The 27,724-nt window shown below is 41.2% G+C and overlaps 1 protein-coding gene across 2 annotated transcripts in view; it reads right to left on the bottom strand.

Annotated features, from left to right (window-relative positions):
* The window catches only part of PALMD (palmdelphin), a 181,787-nt gene that overhangs the window by 38,339 nt on the left and 115,724 nt on the right, over window positions 1-27,724 (bottom strand). For both annotated transcript variants that reach the window (XM_069232142.1, XM_069232141.1), the window contains exon 4: window positions 658-772. In XM_069232142.1, the coding sequence (XP_069088243.1) occupies window positions 658-772 (115 nt within the window). The remainder of the gene's footprint in view (window positions 1-657; window positions 773-27,724) is intronic.

The raw sequence follows: 27,724 nt of genomic DNA, 5'->3' as shown, positions 1-27,724 counted from the left end.
GATTATTTTTTCTTATGGTCACAGAAATGCTATTGTGTATCAATTAATCAATCAACAAAATGTATAGAGCTTGCTACTCACCCGTAAGGGTCTCAAGGCACTTTGGGGGGGTAAGGAGGGTGGGGAGGAGGCAGATTACTGTTCGAAAAGCCATGTCTTGAGGTGTTATCTGAAGAACAGGAGGTTCTGAGTCTTGCGGAGGTTGGTGGGGAGGGATCTGCCTCGGATGGTGGCGCATTGGATGTGGGTGACTGTGGCAAGTGGGAGGTCGGCAGAGCAGATGTGGCGAATGGGGGTGTGGAAGTTCACTATCTTTGAGGTAGGTTGGTCCAGTGTTGTGGAGGGATTTGTGTGCGTGGATGAGGATTTTAAAGGTGATCCTCTTGTCAACTGGAAGCCAGTGAAGAGGTGAGGTGTGAGGAGATGTGTTCATGGCGTGGGAGGTCCAGGATGAGGCGGGTGGCTGCGTTCATGCACGGTTAACATACTGTAATGGCATTTTAAATAAGATTTCCGCATTGCAATCGGGTGTATGTAATTGAGTTTGTTTTTACACTGCTGATGGCTCCTATGCAGTGTGTAAGGACAGATGCACTTTAAGAAAAGTACAACAAAGGATTTCTTTAATTGGAAACCTGAAGTCATGTTACACTTTACCCTGATTATATCTTCTGAAGTCCTCTCCACTGATTTGAGCTTCTTCAAGACCCTTGCTTCTTTAGTGGATATGTGCAGCTCTTGCCGTTCAAGGTCTTCAATTTCTTGATCGAGTCTAAAAAACATAAAACGTGGATTAGTCTGAATGTTTGTTGGTAATGGGGGTGTTAATTACATTGAGTGCAGAAAAAATCCTTTCCATAGCTCCGCGTGTATACTAAAATATCGGCTTGGTAAAGGGTCTATTTCTGAAAGATACTTTGAATGATCCTCCTGTGGCCACTAAAAACAGATGAATTTCTGGAATTCAGAAAAGACAGAAAATAACCTTACATGAGATGCAACGACCTAAAGCAGAGCTTTGAAGTTGGTGAGAGTATGAGTAACCAGGTCAAGACAGACTTTCTTGTCCCTGTGTCCCATAGGAAGTCACCATCAACAATTGGCTGTCGGAGAGGGTTTCAGTTGTAGCTCACCCAGGTGAACTGGGAGATTCATAGGTGGAGTTGGGAGGCATGGCTTATCCTGTTTTAGGCACAGCCCTGTCATCTTGAAATTGAGTGTATGAAATATTTTCTATTGTGAGAAACCCTCTCCAAAGTAGAAGTGCAAAGCACTGCCACAAACAAAGGAGAGGGAAGCATGGGAACTGTATTAGGATTGGTGTAGCATTACTGTAAATATTAAACTAGTTCACTCTTTAAAACCCATGCTTGAGACAAAGCAAAGATGGAACCTGATTTGAGCTGAGAAAGAATGAAGTCTTCCTTGAAAATGAAGCCTGATAGAAAACTGTGCTTTGCTCTGTCTTAAACGTCCAACTCCATCACGTGTCTGTAGAACTTAGAGGTCTGGGTCCTTGCCTTTGGAGTCCACAAGATCATACTGAGATTGTTTCTCAGCAAGGCCATCTCCATGTAGCAAGTTCCTGAAGAGCTTCCATGCTTAGGGTACTTGCTCCAAGGAGATGGACTTGCTGTGAGCTAAGAAATGCATGCATGCCTGGGAGAACTTGCCCTGAGCATCAAAATGTCTCCAGGGCTACGAGGACCTTGGGTCCAGAGACAGCTCTTGCTCAATAGGACTGACAAAGGGGATAGGCTCAGTAGGACGAAGTCTGAAGAAAACTGCAAACTGCAATCAGATTTTTGTGAAATAACTTTCCTGCAATTCAAACATTTGGAGTACTGGTGGTATTATTCCATTTACATTAGTATCCCAAATGTGAAGGAAAATAAGCTGGCGGATTGTACTCCAGATTTTAGTACTTCATTCAGTAATTGGAGCATTATACATTACCACATATTTTAATTCAAAGACCTTAGTCGTCTGGACCAGGAGGGCGCTAAAATGGTGGCACTCCCTGTTCTCTACTCCCTAAACTTTATTTTGCCATTCACTCCCCTCTTTCTCTGGCTTTATTGTCTTCCTTTGTTCGACGTATATTTACAACCCTCATTCCTTCACTTTACTTCTCCCTTTCCCAGTCTATCATTCTCCCCTTCCTACTCACTCACTCTTTCCTCGCTCCTTCTTGTCTCTTCCCCATCTGCCTACGTTTTCTTGTTCTTTCTTCTCACTGTCTCTCTGCTTTTGTATGTCTAATTTACTCCCTCCTCTGCCTTCTTTCCTCTCTTCTCGCCCTCCTATGGTGGCTCTCTTGCTCCCCCGAGCACTCTTTGTAATTCCCCAGTTTCTGTTTTTGCCTCCCCTTGATTTCACCTCTCTCCATTCCCCTGTCTGTCTCTTTCTCTCTCTCTCTTGCTCTCTCTCCATTTCACTTAGTCTGATTTTCTCTTCCACCCTCATTTAATTTCTTCCTTTTGTAGTGCTGGGGGCCCCAGACACTCATGCTGCTTAAATGACTGACACATACATGGTAGCATGGTTCTAGGAACTGGCCCTGGGCACGTGCGCCCAGCTCTTTTTATTTGCAGGGTCACCTGACTGGTGATGCCTGTGTTGGATGGGTGTGGGATGTGAGTGTAAGGCCAGCCCTCAGCCAAGTGTCTGGTAAAACACTAGAACTTGTCCAGCAGGACACTACACCTTTGTACCTAAAAGGGCTGAAAGTTTCACTCTAATTAACATATGACTCACTAGTTCTATGCAGCAGTCTCCATTTTTCAATACAGATCAATTTAAAAACATACAATGACCACTCATGACAGTCAAAACACGTGTAATGTCACTTCCTGCAATGTCATGAGAGAGTCAGAGGGAAAGTGATGTAGCTAACCGTTATTCCACAATTTTGGTGGATTTCCACTGTTGTTCCTATTCCTTAGAAAATATTTATCTTGTTTAGTCTGGATCCAGGTTCCCACTTTGTGCCTTTACAAATTGCAACTGGATATTGGGTGATAGGAGGTGTCTTTCTTTAGCATCCCTTTAATCATCAGCACTGTCTTTTTCAGTGGTAGATTAATTCATACACACCTTTTGAGCAAGATTAAACTCACGTAACTTGAGCCAACACCAGCCATTACTAACCTAGACACTTAACAATTCTCCACAAACACCACACAGTCAACAACCATCCACAATTGGTGGATGGAAATCCAGGGACCATATGAAAAGGGCATCCACATTGAGGAAGCTCTATGACACTGTTAGAAAACGGGTCTCTAGGTGGTAGAGGTATGCACTCTGTTCAAGTAGGGACCACAATCCTAGTCAGGGTAAAGCTGATACACACCCTAAATTAACCTGTGCTCACCACCTGGTAGTTTGGCACAGAACAGCCAGGCTTAATTTAAAAGGCAATGTGTAGAGTATTTGTGTAACACTTGATTACAGTAACACAGTGGAAGACACCACAAAAACAGTCAACACTAGATTAGAAAAATAGATAATATTTATCTGAGTAAAAAAGACCAAAATGACAAAATTAAATCAGTAGAAGTTGAGATATGAATTTTTATAGATTAAATGTGTAAATAGTGCTTAGAAGTCTACAGCGGTCGAAAGGTTGCTTTAGGTCATGGGGGACCGGTGCAAAGTCAAAATCCAGGCTGACCGCGATGGAGGTGAGGCTGGCTATAGAACCGATGCAGGGTCAGCTGAACAGTACCTTAGTTGTAGCAATGCATCAACAGCGGGAAGATGATGCACCAATTTTTCTGCCACACTCAGGTGATGCTTCATTGTCAGGCTCCTATGGAAGTAGATGTGATGCATCATCGTCGGGTTGCGCAAAGCGTCGTCTTCAGGGTTGCTCAGTGGTGGAGCCACTGCGTCGTTGGCCAGGATGCGATGTAAGGATTTTTCTGCCGTGCCCGGGCCGATGCGTCAGTTTTTGTAGTTGTAGATGTGATGCATCATTTCTGTGAGGCTGTCCATCGATTTTTCTGCAGCACTCAGGGCGATGCTTCACTTTCGACAGTTTTCAGCTGCAGAACCCACTTCTGAGGCCAATGACTGGAGGGGGCACTTCAGGCAAATGTAGGACTCACAGTTGGCAGGGTCCAGCAGCACCAGCAGAGTTGCAAGCAGCCTTTGATGTCCCTGAAACTGCAAAAGAACATGGGGCAAACCAGCAAGCCCTTGGAGACTCTTGGATTCAAGAATATATAGAGAGCAAGTCCAGTTCTTCTCACTGCAGTACACAAGCAGCAGGCAGGAGGCATCAGGCCAACACATCAGAGCAAGCCACAAAGTGGCAGTTCCTCCTACAGCAGTAGCAGAAGTAGGCCAAAACAGCAATACAGTCGCAGGGTGCCAGTCCCTCCTGGCAGCACAGCAGTCCTTCTTCCTGGCTAAGTGCCCTTGTTTCTAGTAGAGATCTGATTTGGTGGGGTTTGTGGTCCAGTATTTGTACTTTGGTTCCCAGGCTGGAAAGGAAGGCTGGAGAAACTTCCAGGCCTTCCTTTGAAGTCCACAAGTTCCCTTTCCTGCCTTCCTTGGCTCTAGACACTCTACAGAGGGTTGGGCAATCCGCTGTATGAGGAGAGGCACAGCCCTATTCAGAAGTGAGTCTCAACTCTTCCCTCCCACCCATCCCAGGAAGACCTATCAGCCTGGTGATGGGCCATCAGTATGCAAATGCCACAACCCAGCTCCCCATTCTGTGCAACTGTCTAATAGGAATGTACAAAGTCCATCTGTCATCTACCCCGCAAGTGTATTCAGAGACAGGCAGAGGCACACAATGGTTACAGTATGAAAATGTCAACTCTCTGAAAGTGGCATTTTCAGACTTAAAATTATAAATCTGAATTCACCATGAGTTACGATTTTAAATTGTGAGTCTAGGGAAACCAAACTCCACATACCTATTGGTTTCCAATTGGAAATTATACTTAATTCCATTCCAACTTTTAAGGTAATCCCAAGGCTATCCTATGGGAGAAATTGTTCTTTGCAATAGTGAAAGATTAATTTAAGAGTTTTTCACTATCTAGGCATGTTAAACTTAAAAGTACATGTCCAACATTGTAAAAACACTTAAATAGGGGCTGGCAAGGACCTACCTTAAGGATGACTTAAATGTAATAAAAAGGAAGGTTTGGGTACCCACTTTCCGGGTTGAAATGGCAAATGCTATCCTATGGGAGAGATGTATTACATACTGGCTGTCACCAATAGGTAGTTATAGTTAGGACCTAGACGCCAAAGGAAAATAATTTTTGTAGCAGTTTCTGAGTAATGGAAGGAAAAAGAAATATAGATATCTGAGCGGAGCCTAAGCACAGATCTTACAGTGAAATCTGATTGGCAGCCAGCACTTGAAGTGCTGGCAGCCATCTTGGGACCAATATACAACACCTTCTAAATGATCTACAGAGCTGAAAATTAGAACTAAAGCTTAAATGTGGGGAAAGAATGCACACACGTATATATGTACACACACATATATATAACATATAGTTATAGTTAGGATCTAGTTTCCATAGATGGTCAGTAAAGCTACTGTATTGAAAGTTTCTGGGGTGATCTGTCAAGTGGGGGCCGAGAAAAAGGGGGGGTTCAAAAATTAATTTTCCCCATTCATTTTTCCATAGGCCCTTTAGACATGCATACAGCCCAAACCACTGAATGGAATTACACCAAATTTGGCAAGAAGTTAGATCCTGTTGCACAGATCACACTTTTTTGTGTTTTGGCAGAAATCCATTCAGTAGTTTTGGAGAAATTTAAGGCCAAAAAATATAGATATATAGGGACATGGATCCAACAGTCCCCGGGCTGATATGTGATTGGCTGCCAACACTTCTACAACAAAGTGTTGACAGACATTTTGGGGCTTGGTTTCAGCTGAGTCCCAGAAAAAAAGTGAAAAAAAGAAAAGGTGCCAGGTTAGAGTCACTCTGACCACTTAGCTCTGGTGCTGGGGTCCCTGAAACACCTCGTCAGGGCTAAAAAGCATTTTTTTTAAAATATGGGCAAAATCTGCGGATCTCGATCCACTTATTTTTCCGTTTTCTTTTTTTAAAGGGCGGTATCCCACCCTTTTCTTTTTGTTAGCTCCCTGGTGGGCCAGGTCTCGGTGGCATTGGGGTCTTGAATGAGGAGGGGGCGCACAGGGCCCCACTCCAAGGGCTTCCTTTAGCCCCGAGGGCCACCACCACCCCGGGGCAATGAGTTAAATATGTGCTGCGGGGCGCGCGGTCCCTCCGCAGCCCGTGGGACAACGACCTTCCTGGGGTATTTATGAAAAGATGTGTGGTGGGCCGTGCGCCCCCCTTAGCCCCAGGGACCACTACCTCTCGAGGCACTTTATCAATTATGTGGGGGGGTGCAGCCCCGGGGACCTGCCTCCCCGAGGGAGATTGAAAAAAAATATATTGGGGGTCAGTTTTGGACCCCCTGCAACCCTTGGGACCACCACCTCCCCGAGGCCCCAGGGACCACCATCCCTCAGGGCAGGAGCCCCCACAATGCACAGGTATGTGATCAATAATTTTACTGCAGCTGTTACAGTGACTTTATTAATTATGTTATCATTAGTGCCATAATTTGTGGGGTAATTAGCAGTGCATGGCGAGGGAGCGAGTTATAGTTAACTTACGGCACATGTTTTAGTTACTTGAGGTAATTCTAACTATAACCGGTGAATTACTATGGTTTTGTACATTTAAAATGTGAGCCTAACTATAACATCCATGCGACCTTTATTTTATAGGTGAACTTCTATGTTTTAATTTTTTTTTATTTCATAACTATACTGTCCCTGTAACCTTTGCTTTTTTCAGTGAATTTCTGTTTTTTTAACGTATAGTAATTTTCATTACTATACATGAATCCAACCACCGTCTGCAGCCAGACCCTGAGGCCAACCCTCCATAAGCAACCAACCATGCTCCATGCACAGCCTTCACCCCTGCACAGCGGAAGTTGCCCGCAAGACCTGGCCTGCAGCCAGACCCTGCAGCCAACCCACCTAACCACCGAACACCATGCTGTGCATGGCCCTTTAGCCATGCATGACGGGAGTTGGCTGCAGCCTCTCTGGGACTGAGAAAAGGTGTAAGAGGGTGTTTCTGGGGTGAGAGTGTCTGTGAGAGTGTCTGTCTTGGTGTGAGAGTGCATACATCAGTGTTTTAGTGGGTGCGTTAGTGTGTGCGTGGGTCTGTGAATGAGCACATAAGGCTGTCAGTGGGTCTGTAAGTGGTGTGTGAGAGTCAGAGGGGGTCTGTGAGTGGATGTGTAACTATCTGAGTCGGTCTGTGAGTGGGTACGTGGGTACGTGAGGGGGTCTGTGAGTGGGTGTGTGAGTGTCTGAGTAGGTCTGTGAGTGGGTGTGTAAGTGTGTGAGTGGGTTTGTGAGTGGGAGAAAGAGACTGAAAGAGAAAGAGAAAGAGAGAGAGAGGGAAAGGGAAAGGGAGAGGGAGAGGGAGTTTTTTAGGTGTTGATGGATGATATACTTAGATTGAGATATTTCTGCACAACTTAAAAAGACATATGTATTTTTCAATCAATAAGAGTAACATCACCTTTCAGTCTGAGCCTCAAACAACTGAATAAAAAAAAGGGAAACAACCAGGGACACATCGGGATTTGAACCCTCAACACTTAGTGTGTAGGTCTGTGACCTTCACACTTGAGCTATGTAATTTTTTTTTCTTTAAATTTCTTTAGCCCTTTATGAACTCTCAGGGACTGCAGGGGTGGGGGCCTCAAGACCTCTCCTGCGGTCCCTCACAATTGTTTTATGTATTTTGTAATATGCCCTCAAGGGCTATCAGGGACCGCAGGGGAAGCCTCAAGGTCTCCCCTGCGGTCCCTCACTATTTTTTAATGTATTTTGTAATTTGCCATTAAGGGTTATCAGGGACTGCAGAGGAAGCCTCAAGGCCTCCCCCGCGGTGCCTCACTATTTTTATTTGTTTTTTATTTTTGTTATACTAAGCCCTTTATCGGCTATCTGGGACTGCAGGGGGAGCCTCAAGGCCTCCCCTGTGGTCCCACTGCTCCAGCAACCAAGGAGCTGCTTTAGGGATTAGAGATAAAAAGTCAGCTTTTTGACAGTGGAATCTATTTGACAGGTCCCGCTGTCAAAAAGCGGAATAATTGCTGTGACTTGGCGGCAACTGTTAAAGTCGCAGCTATGCCACAGCAAAGGGCTTTGTCCTGGGGGTGGGCACCCCAGGGCACAGTGGCCCCTCGCTCATATTTTATTACAGTCCTGGGGAGGTGGTGGTCCCAGGGGGGGGCAGGAGGTCCCCCTTATTAAAAAAAAGAATGCCCCCAGGACCTGGCCCACCCAGGGGCTTATTTAAAAACGATCACTTTAAATTTTTACAGTGGGTTTGCGACCCTGTCGTGAATTTGTGGTAAAAATGTTTTTACCCTGGCCCATTTTGTATTTTGTATTATTTTTTTTCTGGGACTCAGCTTCCGCCGAGTCCCAAGATGGCTGCCAACACTTCCTTGTTGAAGTGTTGGCAGCCAATGAGATCTCAGCACGTGATCAGGAGGGGTCATGGATCCTTTGCGGCCCTAGATATGCAAATTTGGATTTCCTTAAATTTCTCAAAAACGACTGAACAGATTTACACGAAATAACAAAAAGGGCTCTTTTGTGGACCAAGAGCTACCTTTCTGCCAAATTTGGAGTAATTTCATCCAGTGGTTTTTGAGCTATCGCTTTTCAATTTTTCCAATTGGAATTAACATTGAAAACACTCTAAATTTCACCCTTCCTTTATCTCAGCCCCCACTTAACAGATCACCCCGAAACTTCCCAGACAGCAACTCATGCGACTGTCAAACGTTATTGAAAACTTTCATGAAGATTCGTCAAGCAGCGCCAAAGATATAGGCAAGCAAAAAACAGCTTTTTCTATAGGAACTTGGTTTGAACTATAAGTACCTAGTGGTGCATGGAATATGGTGGACAAAAAGAAGGGAGAAAAGCATACACACAAGCATCAGAAGGCAGGAGGAACAAGGGTGGGGCAGCAAGATAAGCACAGAGGCTAAGCTGAAGGGCAATGATGGAGCATAGAATTGGATAACAGAGGGCTGGAAGAGTGGGCAGAAACATCAAGCTAAATGAAGGGCAGTGGCAGCCCATTGGAGCATGCAGGGCAGGAGAGAGGAGCTGGTGCATGGACTCGGGCAACAGAGGGTAAGGAGGATGTGGTTGGGACAGCAAGCTAACTGCTCAGGGCAGGCAGGAAGAGCAGTAGCAGGACAAAGGCCACACATGGCTGTAATGATGGAGGACTGCCATGGATTCGGACAATGGATGGCAGGGAGGAGGGAGGAGGGAGGTAGGAGCAGCAAGCTTGGGTGGGGGGCAGCACAATGCCATGCCAGGCCCTTGTGCCCTAAGATAACTATAGGTCATGCCCTCCCCATGCACAGTTTTCTCCTCAATAATTTTACTGCAAATGTCACAGTGATATTATCAGTTATTGATGAAAAAAATGTTCATGGTGAGGGCCCGAGTTATAGTTACCTTAGAGCACACGTTATAGTTACTTGAAATATCTCTAGGCTGAATTTCTGTGGTTTTGTGAGTGTGAAATCTGAATCTAACTATGACTTCCCTATAACCTTTCTTTTTTAGTTAATTTTGAAGGTTTTGTTTAATCCTATTTCCTAACTATAAAGTTCCTGTACCTTGTAACCTTTGTTTTTCTCAGTGAATTTCTATATATATAAATATATATATATATATATGTATATATATATATATATATATATACACATATACTAAGCATTGTTTGCTTTGCTAATAACTTTGGCGCTGTTTAGCAAATCTTCACAAAATTTTTAGTTTGCCATTCACTTCAGCTGCTGTCTTGAAAGTTTCGGGTGATTCATCAAGTGGGGGCCGAGAACAAGGGAGTGTCCTAAAATGTGTTCTCGCCATGCAATATCCCATCATGCAAAAAAAAAAAAAAAAAAAGGAAAATCCTGACCCTCAGGCCCCGATTTTGACCCTGAGGACTGTCACCCCTCATTGCCTGGCCATTCACAAATAGGAGGAGGGGAACTACGTGGCCCCCTACCCGGCCAATTTCGGCCCTGGGGACTGCCAACCCTCCTGGTCCCGCCATGCCACCATAAGGGAGGGGGGCCAGTGCTGACCCCCTCCTGGAGCCACTGATGGCCCTGGGGACCCCATCACCAAGGGATGGGCTCCTGCTATGTCCTGGGGAAGACATAGCGGTTTTCTTGCCCACACTAGTGCAGGAAGGGAAACCTCTGTTTGCTCTCACATGGTGGGGGCAATTTAAAGCTCCCACCAAGCAAGAGCAAACAGTAAGTCCGTTCCCAGTGGGCGGGAGCATGAAAAATGCTCCCACCTGCTGGAAACAGACTTTACATCTTTTTCCATGCCTATTGTGAAGAGGGCAGCGAAACAAATAAAAACATTGGTCTTGCCTGCTGGAAGCAGCATTTTTTAGGTGCTCCCTATGGGCGGGAGCAATGCAACCGCTCACTGGAGCTGGGGAGCCAGCGGGAGCTGCGGGGGCACTGTGGCTCCCCCTGCGGTCTTCAACCAAAAGGCAGTGGGTGCCCTGAGTGGGCTCCAGGGTACCCACCATATAGTGGACACACCGTGAGGATGGGGTCCCCGGGGCCACTATTGGCCTGGGAAGGGGGTGAGGTACATTACCTCACGGCATAAATTACATTTACTTGAGATAACATTCACTATAACTGCTGAATTTGTACGGTTTTGTGCATGTAAAATGTGAACCTCACTAACGTCCGTGTACCCTTTGTTTTTTTTTAGTAAATATATATATATTATATATATATATATATATATATATATATATATATATATATATAATCTTTATTGGTGGCTTCTTACCAGTTTTATATGTGGCCTAAAGTGTACGCCCCTCCAACACCCCCCTCCCCCCAAAAAAATTATTGGTAGAGACGCCACAGCTTGCAAATATGGGATTAAGTATTGTTTTGACTTTAGCTATGTAGACGAGCATCTGCCTTAAGAGTCTTAGAGGCTTCGGAGGATGTCGGCAATGTTAAGTACATAAGACCCCGCAGAAAAGAAAAAGCACATTGTAAGCAGCCATTACCAGAAAGAACATCTTGATGGATGTACCTGCGGGGCGCTTACAGCCTTCCGCGTACTTTATTGTTTGAGCAAGGCACCGTTCATATATTGCAGATGTAGTTATTGTAAGCTATCGTAATGATACCACCCTCGCAAATAAAAGCTTTGTACAAACAAGGTGAAAAGGATTTATATGTTTTCACAGTCCTAGCAATTATGTCTGTGAAATACTCCTTTGTCAAAAAAGCTGTTCTCAGGCATGCGGACAGAAAGACAAGGCGAACAGCTATTAGACATTGGCATGAAAGGGCTTGAAAAATGCTTCCCAGAAAGAGAGAAATGGTTCCCATCTTCTCTTTGAGATGCACCCAAAACTTAGAAACTGAGCATTTGTAACAGAGTAAAATGTACTCATTTGCGTGAAAGGTTATGAGCAGCCTTTGCTGGTTTTCACGAAAAGAGCAGGAAATGTACAGAAACGAAAAAAGTACTGCACATACAAAATCGAGAAATCATCATCACGACTAGAAAAAATGTTACGGCCCTGATTCATAACGGATTTGTGCAACTTAGTGTATATCAGTTCTACAAATGCCAATATTTCTAGTGTGAATTCACGTTATCAATTCACTAAAAATGGACGTGCTTCACTTTCGTTTACTGCTACCTGGGCATGGATGAAGGTGGAGATTGGTGGAACCTGTACCTGAGTTGCCTCACTAAGGTGCATAATGTGTTTTTTTGAGCTAGAAACATGTAAGAGTTGGTCAGTTGAGGTCTGTGCCCTTGATTGAAATGCTAGTGCAACCAATCTAAACATTAGCTGTCTAGGTGGAAGCTTTGCCAAAACATCATGTTGGAACAGAGTAGGGCTGGAAAAGAAAATAGATTCAGACACCAAATTAAAAGTGGCCTATTTAGCGAATCAAATATTTAATAAAAATGGCCCACCTTTACAAATCAAGGCAATTTAAAAATTGTATAGACAAGCTGTATAGGTGTTTTGCAAGGTGCGGGAGACTGCAGTCAATGTTTGTGGTAATCTCAGAGGAATCAACAGTAGAAATTGTCCCACTAGACCATAAGACAGGCTCACAAACACCCGAAAAAAAGTAACACATAGACTGATGTTTCATACCATCCCTTCGGGCACTGCCAGATAGACTGCCAGATTGCCAGTCTATCCCTGCATGGGAATGTGAAAGTCCAACCCGGCCTTTCATATAGGAGCAGCTGAGCTCTGCCCCTGGTCTGAACATCCTGGTCATCAACTCTCCCAGGTCATGACAGTGAACTTCTGCCAATGTGTGCTTTCCCCCCAACAGCAGTTAAAATACAAGGACTTGAAGGCTCAAACATAAACCATAAAAAGTGAACCAACTACAAGTTCAATCATGGCTAATGTAAAGGCTGTCAAAAGACGGACAAAGCAATCATTAGTGGCTAGGCCGTCCACATTTTGATGGGATCACACTGAGATGTACTAACATGTAAGGAGGTGGCAGAGGAGCAAGACTACTGTGAGGATGAAAATAGACATCTTGATATATTTTCCTAAAAATAAGTTTGTAGTGAATTTTATGCATATAACCAGGAAGCTGGTTCCACAATTTTGTTGACCCTGCTGCCATATATTTGCACTTCCTGATCTTAGCGACCTTTGAAAGATGAAGTTAAGTAAAAGAAGAGATCTCGATGGGTTATGACATAGGAATTTTGTTCCTCAGATGGATAGAAACAGAGTTTTGTTAATTTGTGTGTAAAGCAAAAAGTATGCATTTCCATACCAAAAGCCAGTTTAAGCCATGAAAATGAGATTTAATGAAAGATTTGGGTAGACCAAGAACCAGTCCAACAGCTGTTTTCAGTACAATCTGTAACCACTGCAGGAGATACTAAGGACCCCAGGTACAAAGAATTACCATAATCAGCTCTGGAGGAGAACAGTGCTAGGACCATTATCTTTTGTGACGAAAGAGGAAGATGTGGAAGACTTTTAAAAAGCACCTGGAGCAGGTTGCCCACACATAATTAAAGTGGGCAGCAAAATAAAGTTGGTTATCACACTTAATGCCAAGATTCTTTCCTGAAACAGTGGGAAGAGCAACTACCAAGTACTGAGCACCACCATTTTGGAGACCAGCCAATTAACTATTTTCCACACATCAGAACCTCAATTTTTTCACCATATAATTCACACAATTGGGCCTCATCCATATCCTGACTTCTGTAATGCAAGGCAGACAATTAGGGGCTGATTTAAAGTTTGGCGGAGAGGGCACTCCATTGCAACAGCATAGATCCTTATGTTACCTGCAGGTCACAAGTTACAATCCTTGTAGTATAGCTTAGTGAGTTATGCGCTGGCATGTAGGAGCTGGAAGACATACTGGTTTTCTCAATCTTTCCTAGTTCTAAGGTTACTAGAAAAGTGATCTTTGTGTAGTAATAAACAACTATTAGTAAGTGCTATTTAAATCTTTATTTGTGTAGTTATTCATATGGGTAAATATATTTTTAATTCAAAGATTTTAATTGTTTTTAGAAATAGACAAGTACATGTGACGCTCTTGTAGTGCATGCACATTCATGTAGAGCTTGAAAAACAAACACTTATCTTCAAGTAATAGTATATCTCTGTGAAATGACTAGCTGAGTGTCTTTGTTTCATTATTGATGTTAAGGTGCTAAAATCCAGCTCACTCCAAACCATGATGAAACTCCATCAAAAGGAGTGCTGGTTGCCCTTTGAGTGAAGCATTAAGAGGCCTTCTTCACTCCTTGGAGGCTGCAGCTTTGAACGCAAAGCCTACAAAGTGCAGGCATTACTGAATGTGTCATGGAGTCTGCAAATTGCACCAGGTCACATTGTGCACTGATCTAGTTGGTGACCCCTCATTTCCATCACTGCATGTGTTTCTTTGTATTCTGGTGCTTGTTGTTGTGTTTTATCATTCATAGATGGAGAGCAACAATTACCAGGTTGCAGGTAATATCAAGTCTTGATGAAGTACTCACATGTGGCAAAAGGAACTCTGAGTTCTCCATTATATGTATGCCTCACAGTTTATAAGGAGATTGTAAAGTGGAGCGCTCTGCACTGACAGTAGAATGTTTAAAATTCTCTGATACAAAGAATTCAGGATTTCACATTTATCTGCCTTTGGAAGCAGTAGGTATATGTCAATTATGCAATCAGAGCAGAACTCTGCCATACTTGGCTCCAGCATCACTCATGAACAAATCTGCTAGCCTTAGGCAGTGATATCTGTTTGCAAAGCATTGATTTTAAAATTGGCCATGACAGACAATCGTTTGTTTTTGTCTAGCTTTGGTTTTTAGCAGCACAGTTATGATTTGCTCTGGTTCTGAAGCCGGTTCTGTTCTTGGGTAGGAACATTTTATAATATTGCCAAACCTGGCAATATTGGGCCTTCATGTAGTTTGTAAAGTTCGCTGAGATTCTAACCTTTGCTTGCTAGAGAGGTTTTCAGCCTAGAAGCAGATCAAGAAATATAGTTGCATACATTTTTTGAACGCAATTTCTGAGGATAATTTGCTGCATTTTATTCACATAAACCTAATAAAAGCATGTTTTCCTTCCCTTCAATCATTTAAATTTTCCAAAGGTTGCAAAGTTTTTTAAAAACATTTATTATTGATACGTTTATTTAATTTGTTAAAAGACATGTAAAGATATCATACACGTCATCGATTCATTACACATTGACAGGGCAGGCCTACTTTCTACAAGGCCACGCAAAGCCACTTTGCGTGGCTTTTCATGGCCTTGTAGACATACTATAAGGCAATGCAGCGCAAGCTACTGGATTGCCTTACACTGCGTCAGGGAAGCGTTCCATGGGTGTTGCAATGGGTTTACCAAGGTTTATCAGAGGAGCTGGGTATACCTGGACCCCCGATATACCTCCATAAAAAATTGTTGTCCAGAGATTTTCATTTTTGATTAATGTTTTTGGACCATTAGAGAAGCACTTTAGCTTAGGTGCTGATCTGGGCGAAATTTTTCTGGATGATATTTTTAAAAATGGTGGATGTGTTGCAGTGATGATGTAATATTTCAGGAACCATGATACCTATATACACCTCATTTGGGTGTCAAAACATAGGTTTTGGGGGCCAGGTGGTCTAATAGAGACAGAAAATAACTCCTCAGAGCAACCCTTCCACCATTTTCCAAAATGGTGGCTATAATAGAGGAAGAAAAGACAGATATAGAAATGAAACAAATAATAATAGTTTTTTTTATCTTTTTATGTATACACCAAACAATGTTTAAGATCTGAATATGAAAGAAAATAATGTTGATCACTCATCTTTTAGACACAATGTCATAGTTAAGTTTATTTATTTGTTTTGACAATCGCTCATGCTACATTTGCAGAATGTTGAACATTTAAGAAGAGAATATAGACAGGGAAATTTTTTGTAGCACAGGTTTTGCAAGTACATGTACGTGTAAGGTCGGTGGAAGGAGCCTTCAGAAATGTTGTAAGTTTTACCACCCTACTTATATCTTTCCAACCAAATTCACACAGATCTTTCTCTACATATGCATGATTCTAAACAAGTCTGATCAAGTAGAACGCTCTTTTAATGTGTCCATGCACAACATATGACGTTGGTGGAAGGTCTCTTAGCAGGACTGATGTCTTGAACTCAATATACCAAAGATTGTCAAATGTGTGATAGTTAAAAGTCGTTTTCCACACATGCACAAGGTATTTTTCTACGTCTTTAAAGTCACATTCGTCTTCTGTCTCACCAAATCCTTTTAGAAACTTGACAGCACTTAAAGCTCCAAGCTTTGTTTACATTTTTCTGATAGTTTCACCCCCCATAAGAATATGTTTCTTGATATGAATACTGGGCATCTCTGGGTCAGGTTTCTTGTACAGAATATGAAGCAGGTTTAAGTGTCTTTTCTCGCCTGTTCTATAACACATCCATAATTCTGACAATCCTTGACTTATGAACATTGCAACACATGTAAGTAGCATAATAATAACATTTGTGTCATTCGACAATACAATGTCTCGATTGGAACCATTTTGAACAGCCCATTCAACATGTGGCACAACATGAAGGTCAACTTCCTCCAATTTGCTGTTACGTTCTCAAACAATATGGCTCATACCTTTTGAATATATGTCTGCAGGCACCAACCCCTCATTGACATTCATTCCACTTACAATAATTAAAAATTCAGTGTTCACTGAAGCATCAGCAATGCTTTGGGGAGTTAATATCTCCATCTCCAAGTACAACATGTTTGATGTTGATGACCTAAATTTATCAAGTTGAACAGGTATAGGTGTCAAATGTTTGATGCAGTTAAGGTCAATAGTTCCACTTGTAGAAATGTGTCTGATTCTCTCCCATTCTTTGACAGATAGTCCAAGATAACTGTCAAAGACAATGTGCAGTTCTTGCAAGGTGCACATTAGAACAGTCTGAACGACCTCTCTGAAATTTTGCATGGGGTAAATGTTGACCATTCACAACTGTGACTTATAGTCCACAACAACAGCAGTTTTCAATAAGGACACCTTTTCGAATTTAAATTGTTCAGGTGAAATATTTTTTTAAGCTCTTGTACAAGTTTGTGCTTTACTGGTTTGGTTGCACCATCTCCATCAAATAATGTGTTAGTTAGAAGAAGAAGATAATGCAACAGAATGTCCTTGATAAATTCACCCCTTTCTTTTGCTACATCTATTTCTCCATGTCCTTGCGAAAGTTGTTTTTTGTAACCTGTTTTGTAGTGGCTGGTTGGATGAAACTCTTACTATGGCAATTGAAGTGGGAAAGTTTAGCTTTAGTGATTATGCCAAACAGATTTTTCACTATATAACAGAAATCTCTTGTGCTTCAGTTCTGCACATAGTTTTGATCCATGTTCTAGGACTTCTACTAGATGTGTCTTTATATCGTTAGCCACATATTGTTTGATTACGAAGTTGTGTAATTGCAGAGGCTGAGTCATTATAAAGGAGTTTCCTTGCTGCTGCATGAAATGAAGAAGGCAGCCAACATGTTTATTAAAATCTTCCCCTCTCTTTCCCTCAAGTTTGTGGTGAGGAACAGTTTAACAATGTTCTATTACTTTTGTCATCTCTCTGGAAACATTGCAAATAGAAAGGACTTCATGGTAAACTAGCTGCCATGGAGCAACATATTCACTTTTATGTGTCTGACCAACAATTCATTTGGTACTTTTCTGTGATCTCAGGATCGTCTGTTCCGGTTTCATATCAGGAGCCACAGCATTGAAACTTCCCTCTCTGTCTTTCACCACAAAATGTCTTTGGATGAATTTTCTGCCTCTAGTTTCGTCACTCTTTTCAAATTCGCACAACACAGTAATCAGTGACTCCACAGTATTCACAAGCAGCTCTTAATCACCTTCCCGATTAGCATGTACCAAGTTTTTCACAAAAGCTATCATGTGTAAAACATTTCCCCAGTACTTGCAAAGTTCTGATTTTTCATCACATTCGTTGGCAAATGCCATGAGCTTGGTTTTCAGGTTTTCTGAAACATTCCCAGATTTACAAGAATCTGTAAATCTGGGAATGCGTCAAAGTCCTATGCCTCCCCAAGGGAGCTAGAAAGAGGAGAAACGTCTTTATTTCTCCTAGTGTTTCCCTCTTTCAATGTGTGCTGCTCTCTGCAGCACAAATAGAAAGAGGAAAACACCTCTTCTAATTGTTTTTTGTGCAGAGAGGTGTCCCTTGCTGCATAAAAACAATCCCTTCTGTGATGCAGGCATCCTTGCACCATTCGCTAGGTAGCCCATTGTGCACCAGCGCAGGGGGAGATAACTGAAATGCGCCTTATCTTGTAGAAACAACCTTTTTCTGCCCACCTTGCTGTGCTGCCCTGCGCCACAGGGCTGGTAAATAAGTCCCCTTGTATTCTGTTTTGTAGCTTAGTGTAAAAGCATACTAATTAATGCACAGAAGGACTACTTTAAGTGTTCAAACCAATTGTATTTTCCTACATCATAATACTGCCAATAATAATATGTGTGCTGATGATGCAGCGCAATAAAGTGCTCAGTGCGTGAAGCTGTATATATATATATATATATATATATATATATATACAAATAGATTATTGATGTGAAATAGCAATACAAAGTCTCAAAAATTCAATACAAAGAATTTGAATCAGATTTTTGAAACAAGTCCATCAATAACACTCCTGAAATTCTTGCCATTTGGACCCTGTGAAGTAAACAAATGAGTCTCATCAGTGCGAGGCTGTCTGTCTAGTCACAGTGTATTGTTCTTCTTCCCAGCAGGATGAGCGAGAAGGAGAATGATACACTGCATGGGTCACCGACACAATATCAGAAACAGATATTATGTGCGGACATAATATCATGTCAAAAATATGAAGGACCAAAATATGAAGACGGTAAGCATAGATTTGCTATTCCTAAGTCCACATGTTGAGTTATATAAAGTAAAATTTTGCTCACCTTTAGAAACTTACCTTCACAATATTTGTGTCCTCGATACTCTTGACATAGTATTTTTGTTCATTATAGTTCTGCTTCCGATATGCCGTCTATATGCCACACTGCAACGTATTGTGATCAGCTGTCACAGATTTCACACAGGGCTTTCTCAAACATTTGTGGCGATTCAAGGCCTGGATGTTATCAAGAACAGGAGCAAGTTTGCTGCAAAGGATGTTCTCTTTCACCTGAGGTGACTAGACAGACAACCTTGTCTTGATGAGACCTACGGTTTTACTCCACACGGTTTAAACTTCAACACAATGTTGGAGGTGCCACTGATGAACCTGTGGCAAAACTCACATCCAAATAATCTGCAATGAAATTTGTGTAAGGGTCCATCTTGATTGTTTATATCCCGGCTATTTGCATTGATGTGGCCTTTCTGAACCTGTTTGTCTTAGATAATATTATTGAGCTATCACATGGAGAAAATAGTGTGGCACTTGTAATAATATTTTGTTTAATCTGTGCCTTTTGTTTCTGCTCAGTCAAAACTCTTAACAGAGTGATGGCTGTTACAAATGATCATGTACAACATTTATTATCTACTCTATGCTCCAAACTTTTTATTCTTCAGTTTATAGGTCGGGGTTTTGACAGCGTGTTGGAAAGGACCATCTTTTGTGTGTTATCTACCCAAATCTTTGCTTAGCTATGCTGAATCAATTTTGTGGTGGCTCTGACTCTGTTTACTTTACCAATGACAATCACAGTTAGATTGCTTGTGCTCTCCCTTTCAAACATAGATAAATTGGCATACACCTAATTGACACATTTAATTTACTAATAAGTCCGTAATATATGGTACTACCTGTAACTTGGGCCTGTAAATTAAAAGCTATAAGTGGTCTGCAGCATTTGTTGTGACACCCACTACAGTAGCACTGTAAAACATGTCTCCAGACCTGTGCCCTGTGTGTTCAGTTTTGAACTACCATTTCAACTTGGCAAAATAAATCTTTTGTCAGGCCTAAACCTTTCTTTTTAATGCCTATACGTCACCCCTAAGGTAGGCCATAAAAGCCCATATAGTGGAGTGCATGGTATTTAAATAAATAGGAATGTACATTTAACGCTTTGTGTGTCTTGCCAGTGAAACACATCCAAGTCATTTTTCAGTTTGGCAAGGCTTACATAGGAAACAATGGGTTACATTATTCTAATTTATAAGGCTTAATTTTAGTTTGTGCACAGCTAGAAACATTATTCAAAGACTCATTTTAATAATAATTCAAAATCCAACTTAATGGGAAAGTCGGATTTTATATAAATATTTTGAAAATGACACTTTAGGAAAATTGTCCTTGTCCTGCCTAAGCCAAAAGTGCCCTTTTGCCAGTGTCCATGGTCACTTTCCTGTTCATGGCTATAATGTGACGTTATGTGTATAACTCCAAGACAGTAGACAAAAGGCTTGGGAGTGGAAAGGTATTTTTCTTTCTTGAGCAGTATGGATTGGGGGTTATGTCAATGCCAAACCCTTCCTGAGCTTAATGGGGTGTGGAACCTGTCACTGGCAGGTGTAGCTTACACCTAGCCCTTCCTCCCATTGTCTTCCTAGTCAGCTTCGCTCCAAACCTACTGGGGGAGGACGACGGCCTTAGAACTAATTTAGAGTGACCACAAGGGAGGGTTTTCTCATTTTCATAGCCAGACACCTGGGTGGGCAAAAGGTGCACTGACCAGGGGAAGAAAGGTTCTGCCATGAGATATTTCAAAGTAAAACATACAAGAAGTTCTGCAAAAGTGGGTAGGGTCACCCCTGCAAGCTTTTATCCCATTGGTTAGAGAGTGGTTTCGGAGTATCCTCCACCCACAGACTGGCACCAGGCATAAATGTGGCATTCCAAGTAACCTTTTTAGATCACTTCTAAACGTGTGGAAGAACAGTAGAGGAATGTACCTGCTGTCTGTAACCTGAGAAGAGCCTTGAAGACTGGACCTGTTCTCCCTCCTGCACCTATGACAAAGAAGTGGACTCCAAGAACCAGAAGGCTGACCTCCTGCTTGGGCTACAGAGATATGACAAACTCAAAGAGGACTTTTCCTGCATTCCCAGCTACCAGTTACTACAGAACCTGCAGAGAACCCTGCTGCTGGCCTCTACTAAGGTGACTCTTGACCCCAAGTGATGTCCCCACGGTCCTAGATGCATGGCTTTTGTCAACGTGTGCTCCTCCTAAAGTTTCCTGAACGTTTTTGCAAGGACGGAAGGCTGGGATCAATAGTCAAGCTGATCTGATGAAGGATCATTGCTGGTAAGCCACAGATCCATGTTGTTCCAGCTACATTGTTCTCTAAAGGAACAAATCTGTTCCAGGAGGACCTTGTGGAGAAGGTGTCTAGCCTTCTGGATTCCTCTTTGGCTACAGCCTAAAGCCTTGTCCCGCTGGAAGAATCCAAGCTTCAAAAAAGTTACTAAGTCAGAAGGAAGAAATCTTCACTGGGTGAAGGCATGGAAAGTTTCTGCTTAATGAGGAACCTTCTTTGGGCACGAAACCCAAATTTCTCCCGCTTTGAGGTTTCCTACCAAAAGTCAACAGATTCACTGAGACCTAGTCAGGCGGCTGTCAGATGACAATGAACACTCTCTGGCCATAGTCTGTGCTTTGCCCTGCTTAAGATTTTTCACTTCCATTCCAGAGACTTTTCACCAGCATCAACCTGGTCCCTGTATCTGACCCACTGTCCATCGTGATCAATCTTAACTTTTGAATTTAACCTTGTTAGGCACAACCAAATGACAGCTGATTAATCCTTTTTGGAGCCATTTTGAGCCTTACATTAAAAAAATTCATAACTCTGGTTCTACTGATTTTTATTGTTTTGATGTCATTTTATTTATGTACTCTATTGTTCTCGATTGGTTTGGGATTGGTCTTGTGTTGTATTTCCATTTTGTTACTGTTTGAGTACTCCATAAATCCATAAATAAAGTTTTCACTGCCAAGCTATCAGAGGGTTAAGCATAGGTTTATTTAGTGACTTTTATGGTTGACCTTGACAAGGATTATGTTTATTATATGGGGTAGGTTCTCACCACCCCTAATACTCCAATCACTCACACAGAACAACTTTCAAGCAAACCTACCACTTAAAGAATACATAAAGTGGGCTTTGACTTCAGCCATTACAATCACTAGCTTTCTTTTTAACTAGCACCTTTCAGCCATTTACTGGAAACTTTGTGAATCACGTCTTTGCTCAGCCCAGTAGGGCATTCTCTCACCTAATGCTATTGGATTTTTGAGTGTATTCTGCCTCCAGTGGAAAGCTTGGGCAGACTGCGGGAGTGGCTACTTTTACAACTCTATCTTACTTTAAAACATTGGAATATTGAGAGCTCCATTGAAGACAATGAAGCCGCAACGGTCTATATAAGCTGATATAGGCCTACTGCTCTCAATATTTCAATGTTCTAATCACACAGCCTCTGCTTTTCGCTGCCTCTCAAAGTATATGGAGTGGGCAAGGGAAAGTGAACGGCAGAGGCTGTGCTTCAGGGCACACTGGAGACTTCTCCTTTCCTCCTCCCATAGCTCATAGAATCACTTGAGCCTTGGAAGGAGGGAGGGGCTTGGCTCAATGAGAAAAAGTAGCTTAGCCTGAGCCATGGGAGAACCAGCTGAGGCCTTTGTTTTTTTATAATTAGGACATTCAGCCTTTGGCTCAGGTCTTTACCACTGGAGCAGATCTTTAATGACTGGTGTAGCCCGCTACAGTGGCGATAAAGCTATAGTTTGTTGCTGTTGGCTCCCTCCTGCATACCTCACTCTAATGTACTAACATTGCATGTGTGAGCACAATAACCCAAACACATTGGGTTTATCAATGTTTGTTTCATTTCTTTGTTCCTAGATATCCTGAAAAACATAGCAATTGGTGCACTTCTGCACATTTATGTAACAAAAGCACGAATTCAAAATATTTATGCATGTGTTTAATGTATTTGGTAAAGAATGTTGTACAGCTGGTAATGGCTTCAGGGCACATGGAGTGGGAGGATATGGAGATTGTTTTCCAGTCACTAGATGATCTCTGAAGATAACACATGATGCTGTAGAACGTCAGTGTTAATGCATTTCTCCAGTTTGCCACTATAGATAACACAGGAGATCCTTGTGGAGGATCAAGAAGGTGGCCACCACATTTGAAATTGTTACCTAGAGTCTAGTCTTGGATATCGGACCTGACAAGAGTGCCTTGAGAATGGTCTTATCCTTTTGAAAATTCAATATTCTATATTTTTTTTTATGAAAGTTCAACATCCAAAGGCTGTAAAAGGGGCCTGATCAAGATATACATGAAACTTGAAACACCCATACCTAAAAGACAGTACTGCTTTAATTATCTACATCTGCACTGGGATAACTTCAGTTCTTCAAGATTCTGCAGCTACTTTTACTGATTAAATGTTGTCTTTCTGCCATTTACCCATCCCCTCTTACGTCCCCTCATATACACCAATGTCAAATCCAGAAATTACATATTCTTTCTAGGGGTGGGCGGAACTTGCAGTGAAATTCTGCGAAGTTGCATAAAAACTCTGCAAGATTCCACTGAGTTCCACAAATGGACAGAAAATATGCAGCTCATGCTGCAATTGTGTGCTGGTAGTGCAAACAGCACTGATAATCAGCGCGAACGGCAGTGTGCTTTGTGTAAGAGCGTGCATCCATTTGAGTTCCATTTGCTGCCCCTCGAGTAGAAAATCTACTCAGAGCAGTAGCAAATCTACTCAAACAGCAGCACTTTGACCTTCACAAACCATGTTAAAAAACACCAGGCAAGGGGATGCCAAATCGCGTTTGCGCTTGCCAACTCACATTTTCTGGAGCCTCACAGGAGAAAAAGTCCACCACACAGCGATTGGTTGAATTTGGGAAGAACTCAATGTTAGAGAGTAACACCCATCCTGTCTCCCATCCCTAATTGTTTCTATAAGCAAACCAATCTTAGTCATATTAACAGTTTAACTTTACAAATATGTTTTACCATAGAAAATGCATTTCTGGACAGTTTTCAGCTTTGGATGACTGTTACACTCCAAATATTCTTCAACCTCAAAGTGGCCCAGGGTGTAACTGGTGCTCAAGGGCCCTACGCCACCTTGAATGTCCTTCTTGGCTTGTACATCAGCAGTAGTATGATTGCATCTACTTATGAACTTGTGCCTTCCTTTACACATGAATATGGATATATCCGAACAGTTTTGTGAACTAACATTTACAGTACCCCAGTGATCTCTGCACTGTGTGGATAGTTTTTTTTTAGTATCACAGTAACATATGGCATAGATCAGGTTGAGGAGGTAATCATTACAGACACATATCTGATGCTGTTATTATAAAATTGTACATTAAATTACAAATATCAGAAGCACAAGCATCCTGAGTAGCGATATTTTAGTCCTCAAGAGAGTAGTTTATCACATATATGCCAACATTTTAAATTCATTTAGAGCCAGTGATATGCACAGCTTCTTTTAGGTAGGTTTGTTGCAGATATTTCTGGGGAAAATAGTGCACAATTGCTTCTTTCATTACCACACAGTGCTTCCTCTCGTAGTTAGTCTTTATGGCTGATCTTTTCCATTTTCAGTTTCATTATCGAACTGCTGATCAAGTTCATATCTCCTTGGATATTAGCATATCCTAGGATATAAGACTATTTGAAGTGACATGAAAGTGATCTGATTTATTTTCACTGATCTTTCCTTCATTGCTCATTGTCACTCTCACTTTCATTTCATGTCATGTGTCTACCTTTAACCTTTTCCTTGTGCTCCCCTGATGTACTTTTATCACCTTAGTGTGCCTCTTTTGACTTGGTAATCCCATGTAGACATTTGATGAAATTACTGTAGCAAAGGTAGAATATCTAAACTTTATTTATCTCTTTTTTACAAATTACCTTTTCAAATTCGTTCCCTCTTCGATGACCATCTTTCTTAAGGAACATAGTTAATGGAGTACTTTTAATCTCATGGCTGTAAAAGAAGAAGGAGCTCTAGCAAGAACTACTGCCTCTAAAAAAGAAAGCTACCACTAAGTTGCAAGGTATCAGACATATAGCAATGTTAGAGTCAGAATGAACTACAGGACATTTTCTTAGCAATATTAAATGGGTTTAAATATTACCCCAACAGTAAACCAAAGGGAACTGTTGAAACAATGTAAGAGTTTGAGGAACAGGGGAAAACTTTGAGTAGGTTTTGTTTCCTTAAAATAAATGTTAACAAGTCAGGAGCATAATACAGTATAAGCATGGACCATGTGCCTTCATCCTATTTACCCATTCAGTGATAATGCACGAATCCTTGCAAAGCTACCCTATACATCACTGGCTCATACCTAACCCTGAGGGGGGAGGGGCACACATACACCATTAGCAGTAGAGTTTCAATTATTATTTGCAGGCGACTTTGTTTATCAGTCAATTGCAACTTAATGGATTTGTTGTGCTTACAGTGCATGCTGTACTTGTATGGAAGGGAACACCTTCTGAAGGACTGGCTATATTGGTTAATCCAAAGTGAACACACCAATATTAAATTTATAATTTGGAATGACCTAGGTCTTAAGATAGCTGTATCATCAAAATACTTGATTAGGAATACGATTATCTTAAATGTCATATTTAAAAGTAACCTATATACTATAAGAGATTTGAATATTATTAAGCAAGTGGTTCAAGTGGTAAGAGCTGAAAATCCAGATTCAGAAATTCTACTAGGTGGCAATTTTAACACAAAGTTAGCAAAGTACGCAAACTGTTTGCTAACCATTGAACACAACAATATGAAGTACTACAGATGTCAGTATGGTATATTAGTGGATAATTTGCTGAAAACAATATGTTTAATAGTGCCCAATGGCTGCTTTCAAAGTCATCATTCCCCTTTACAAACATGCACTAGAGATATGCATAGCTACCTACAGGCAATTTTATGCTTAACAATCAATTTTATTTTGATGTTTTTAGGTATGTGATTGGGCAAGCAGTGACCACATTCCTCTCGAAATGCAATTAAAAATTACTGGTATTAGCATTAAGGTAAAGCTGTGGATAAAATAACATTAGGAAAGTGTACTAAGTTTGAAGGGGCTACTGCATTGAATTGGATAACTGATGAAGAATTGGTAAACAAGGGGACATTTAATAAGTCTCAATAAGGTGTTGAGATGGCTACAGATTATGAATCATCAATGTTTTAAAATCTAGCAAAAATAACATGTCTCAGTATTTGTAGAAAGAATAGGGAAAACATAGTTCGATAAAATTATAAAGCAGCTGGACAATGTTTAGGATCCCTCTCAGAAAATATCTTTAATCAGTAGAACCTTCATTGATATTGCTCTAAAGAAAAGCTCAGCAAGAGTACAAAACTCTACTTAAAATCAAAAAGAAGGAGCCTACTCTTGAGGTATGAGCAAATATCTAAGCTTTAGTCAAAAAGAATAGTTGTGTTGGTTTTCGAAAATTGGTAGCCTCTGGAGTTTTGATGAGGGAATTGAAACATAAAGTAGAAATTATTGAACAGCAAATACCTAATAGATTTGTATCTGACAGAAAATAAGCTTAAATGCCATGTCGAACAGTTTGTTATATTTACCGAGATAGTTGAAAGGTTTACTATAGAAAATTGTTGAACTTAGTATTAAAACTACAAGCAAGTGTGAAGCACCAGGCCTTGATGGAGTTCTGTTTTTTGTAATTACAATGGATTTGTTGGCCTATGCTCAGATACTGCTTCCACATTTTAAAATAATTACCTTTATGGTGGAAGTTCCTTCAACTTGGAAAGGCTCCATAATTAAACACATTTTTAAGCCTTAACAAGAAAAGATGGATTCATCTGGTTATTGATTATTGCCTTCCACTCAAAATAGACTCTCCTCTGATAATTGAAGCCTTTGAAGAATGGGCTGAGAGCAGTAATCTATTACTCAGTGAGTAAGGAGGATTCATATATGAGATGGGGGCTAACCATCAAATACTTGGAAGGTATTACTTAGCACTTATAGGTTGTTACCAATTGTATGACACTTGCATAATGACACATGGGCAAGGCATCAAACTGATGCTAATGGTAGTTTAACAAAGCATATTGACATAAACCATGGGTTGAAGTAAGGCTTTTTCCAAGCTCCCCTGATTTTTGCTTTCTATGTGGCATATCTACCAGCTACCATTAGGCTTACTAATGAATATCCCCAAAGGCAGGCGGATTCCCAGTGAATGTACTATTATAGGCCAAACATTTAGTCATGATTGATTGCACTGCTGTGCTGTGGGACTGCAAAGTCAATTAGAGTTATTGGTTGTGTATTGTATTTTGACTAGATTAAGTATAAATGTTGCGGAAATGCCGATTTTATCCATTAGGACTAAGGTTATATTTGAAGGTTCACTTACATGGAAGGAGCACAATACAATAACAACTGAAGGCTTATGTGGATTGACCTGTTTATGTGGTGAACACATTTTAAAGCCTGCCATGATTATTCACTTGTAAAAGCTTAACACTATAGTTTTATAAGGAAGCCCTGTGCTACTTTTCAAATCAAAAAATTATTTTGAATGTATTGAGGGGAAAACACTTAAAATTTTACTTTTTGTGTGAATGCATGTTCCTTTTGAAGCGTTACAACTGAAATTGGGACTTTTCTGAATAACAGTATTGCTGAAAATGTAGGCATACATTTTCTTATGGGAATGGTAAACATGAAAGCTCACACAAAAATGCAGGATTTTCAATTGAGGACAAACGTTTTGAACTTTGCTCAAAAATTTAGAAATTATGCTCTTGTCAACGTTAAAAGTTTTACTTACTTGGGGGTTATATTTGCAGGTTAACCTAAATGGAAGGAGCACAATACAGTAATAACTGAAGATGTAATGACAACATCCAAAGGCTTATATGGATTGACCTATTTATATTACCAACACATTTTAAAGCCTGCCATAAATATTTACATGTAAAGATTAACCCTATAGTTGTATATGGAAGTCTTGTGCTCAATTTCAAATCAAAA

The sequence above is a fragment of the Pleurodeles waltl genome, chromosome 4_2 (genome assembly GCF_031143425.1).
Source record: "Pleurodeles waltl isolate 20211129_DDA chromosome 4_2, aPleWal1.hap1.20221129, whole genome shotgun sequence".
Lineage (NCBI taxonomy): Eukaryota > Metazoa > Chordata > Amphibia > Caudata > Salamandridae > Pleurodeles > Pleurodeles waltl.
This window is presented reverse-complemented; position numbering and strand designations above follow the sequence as displayed.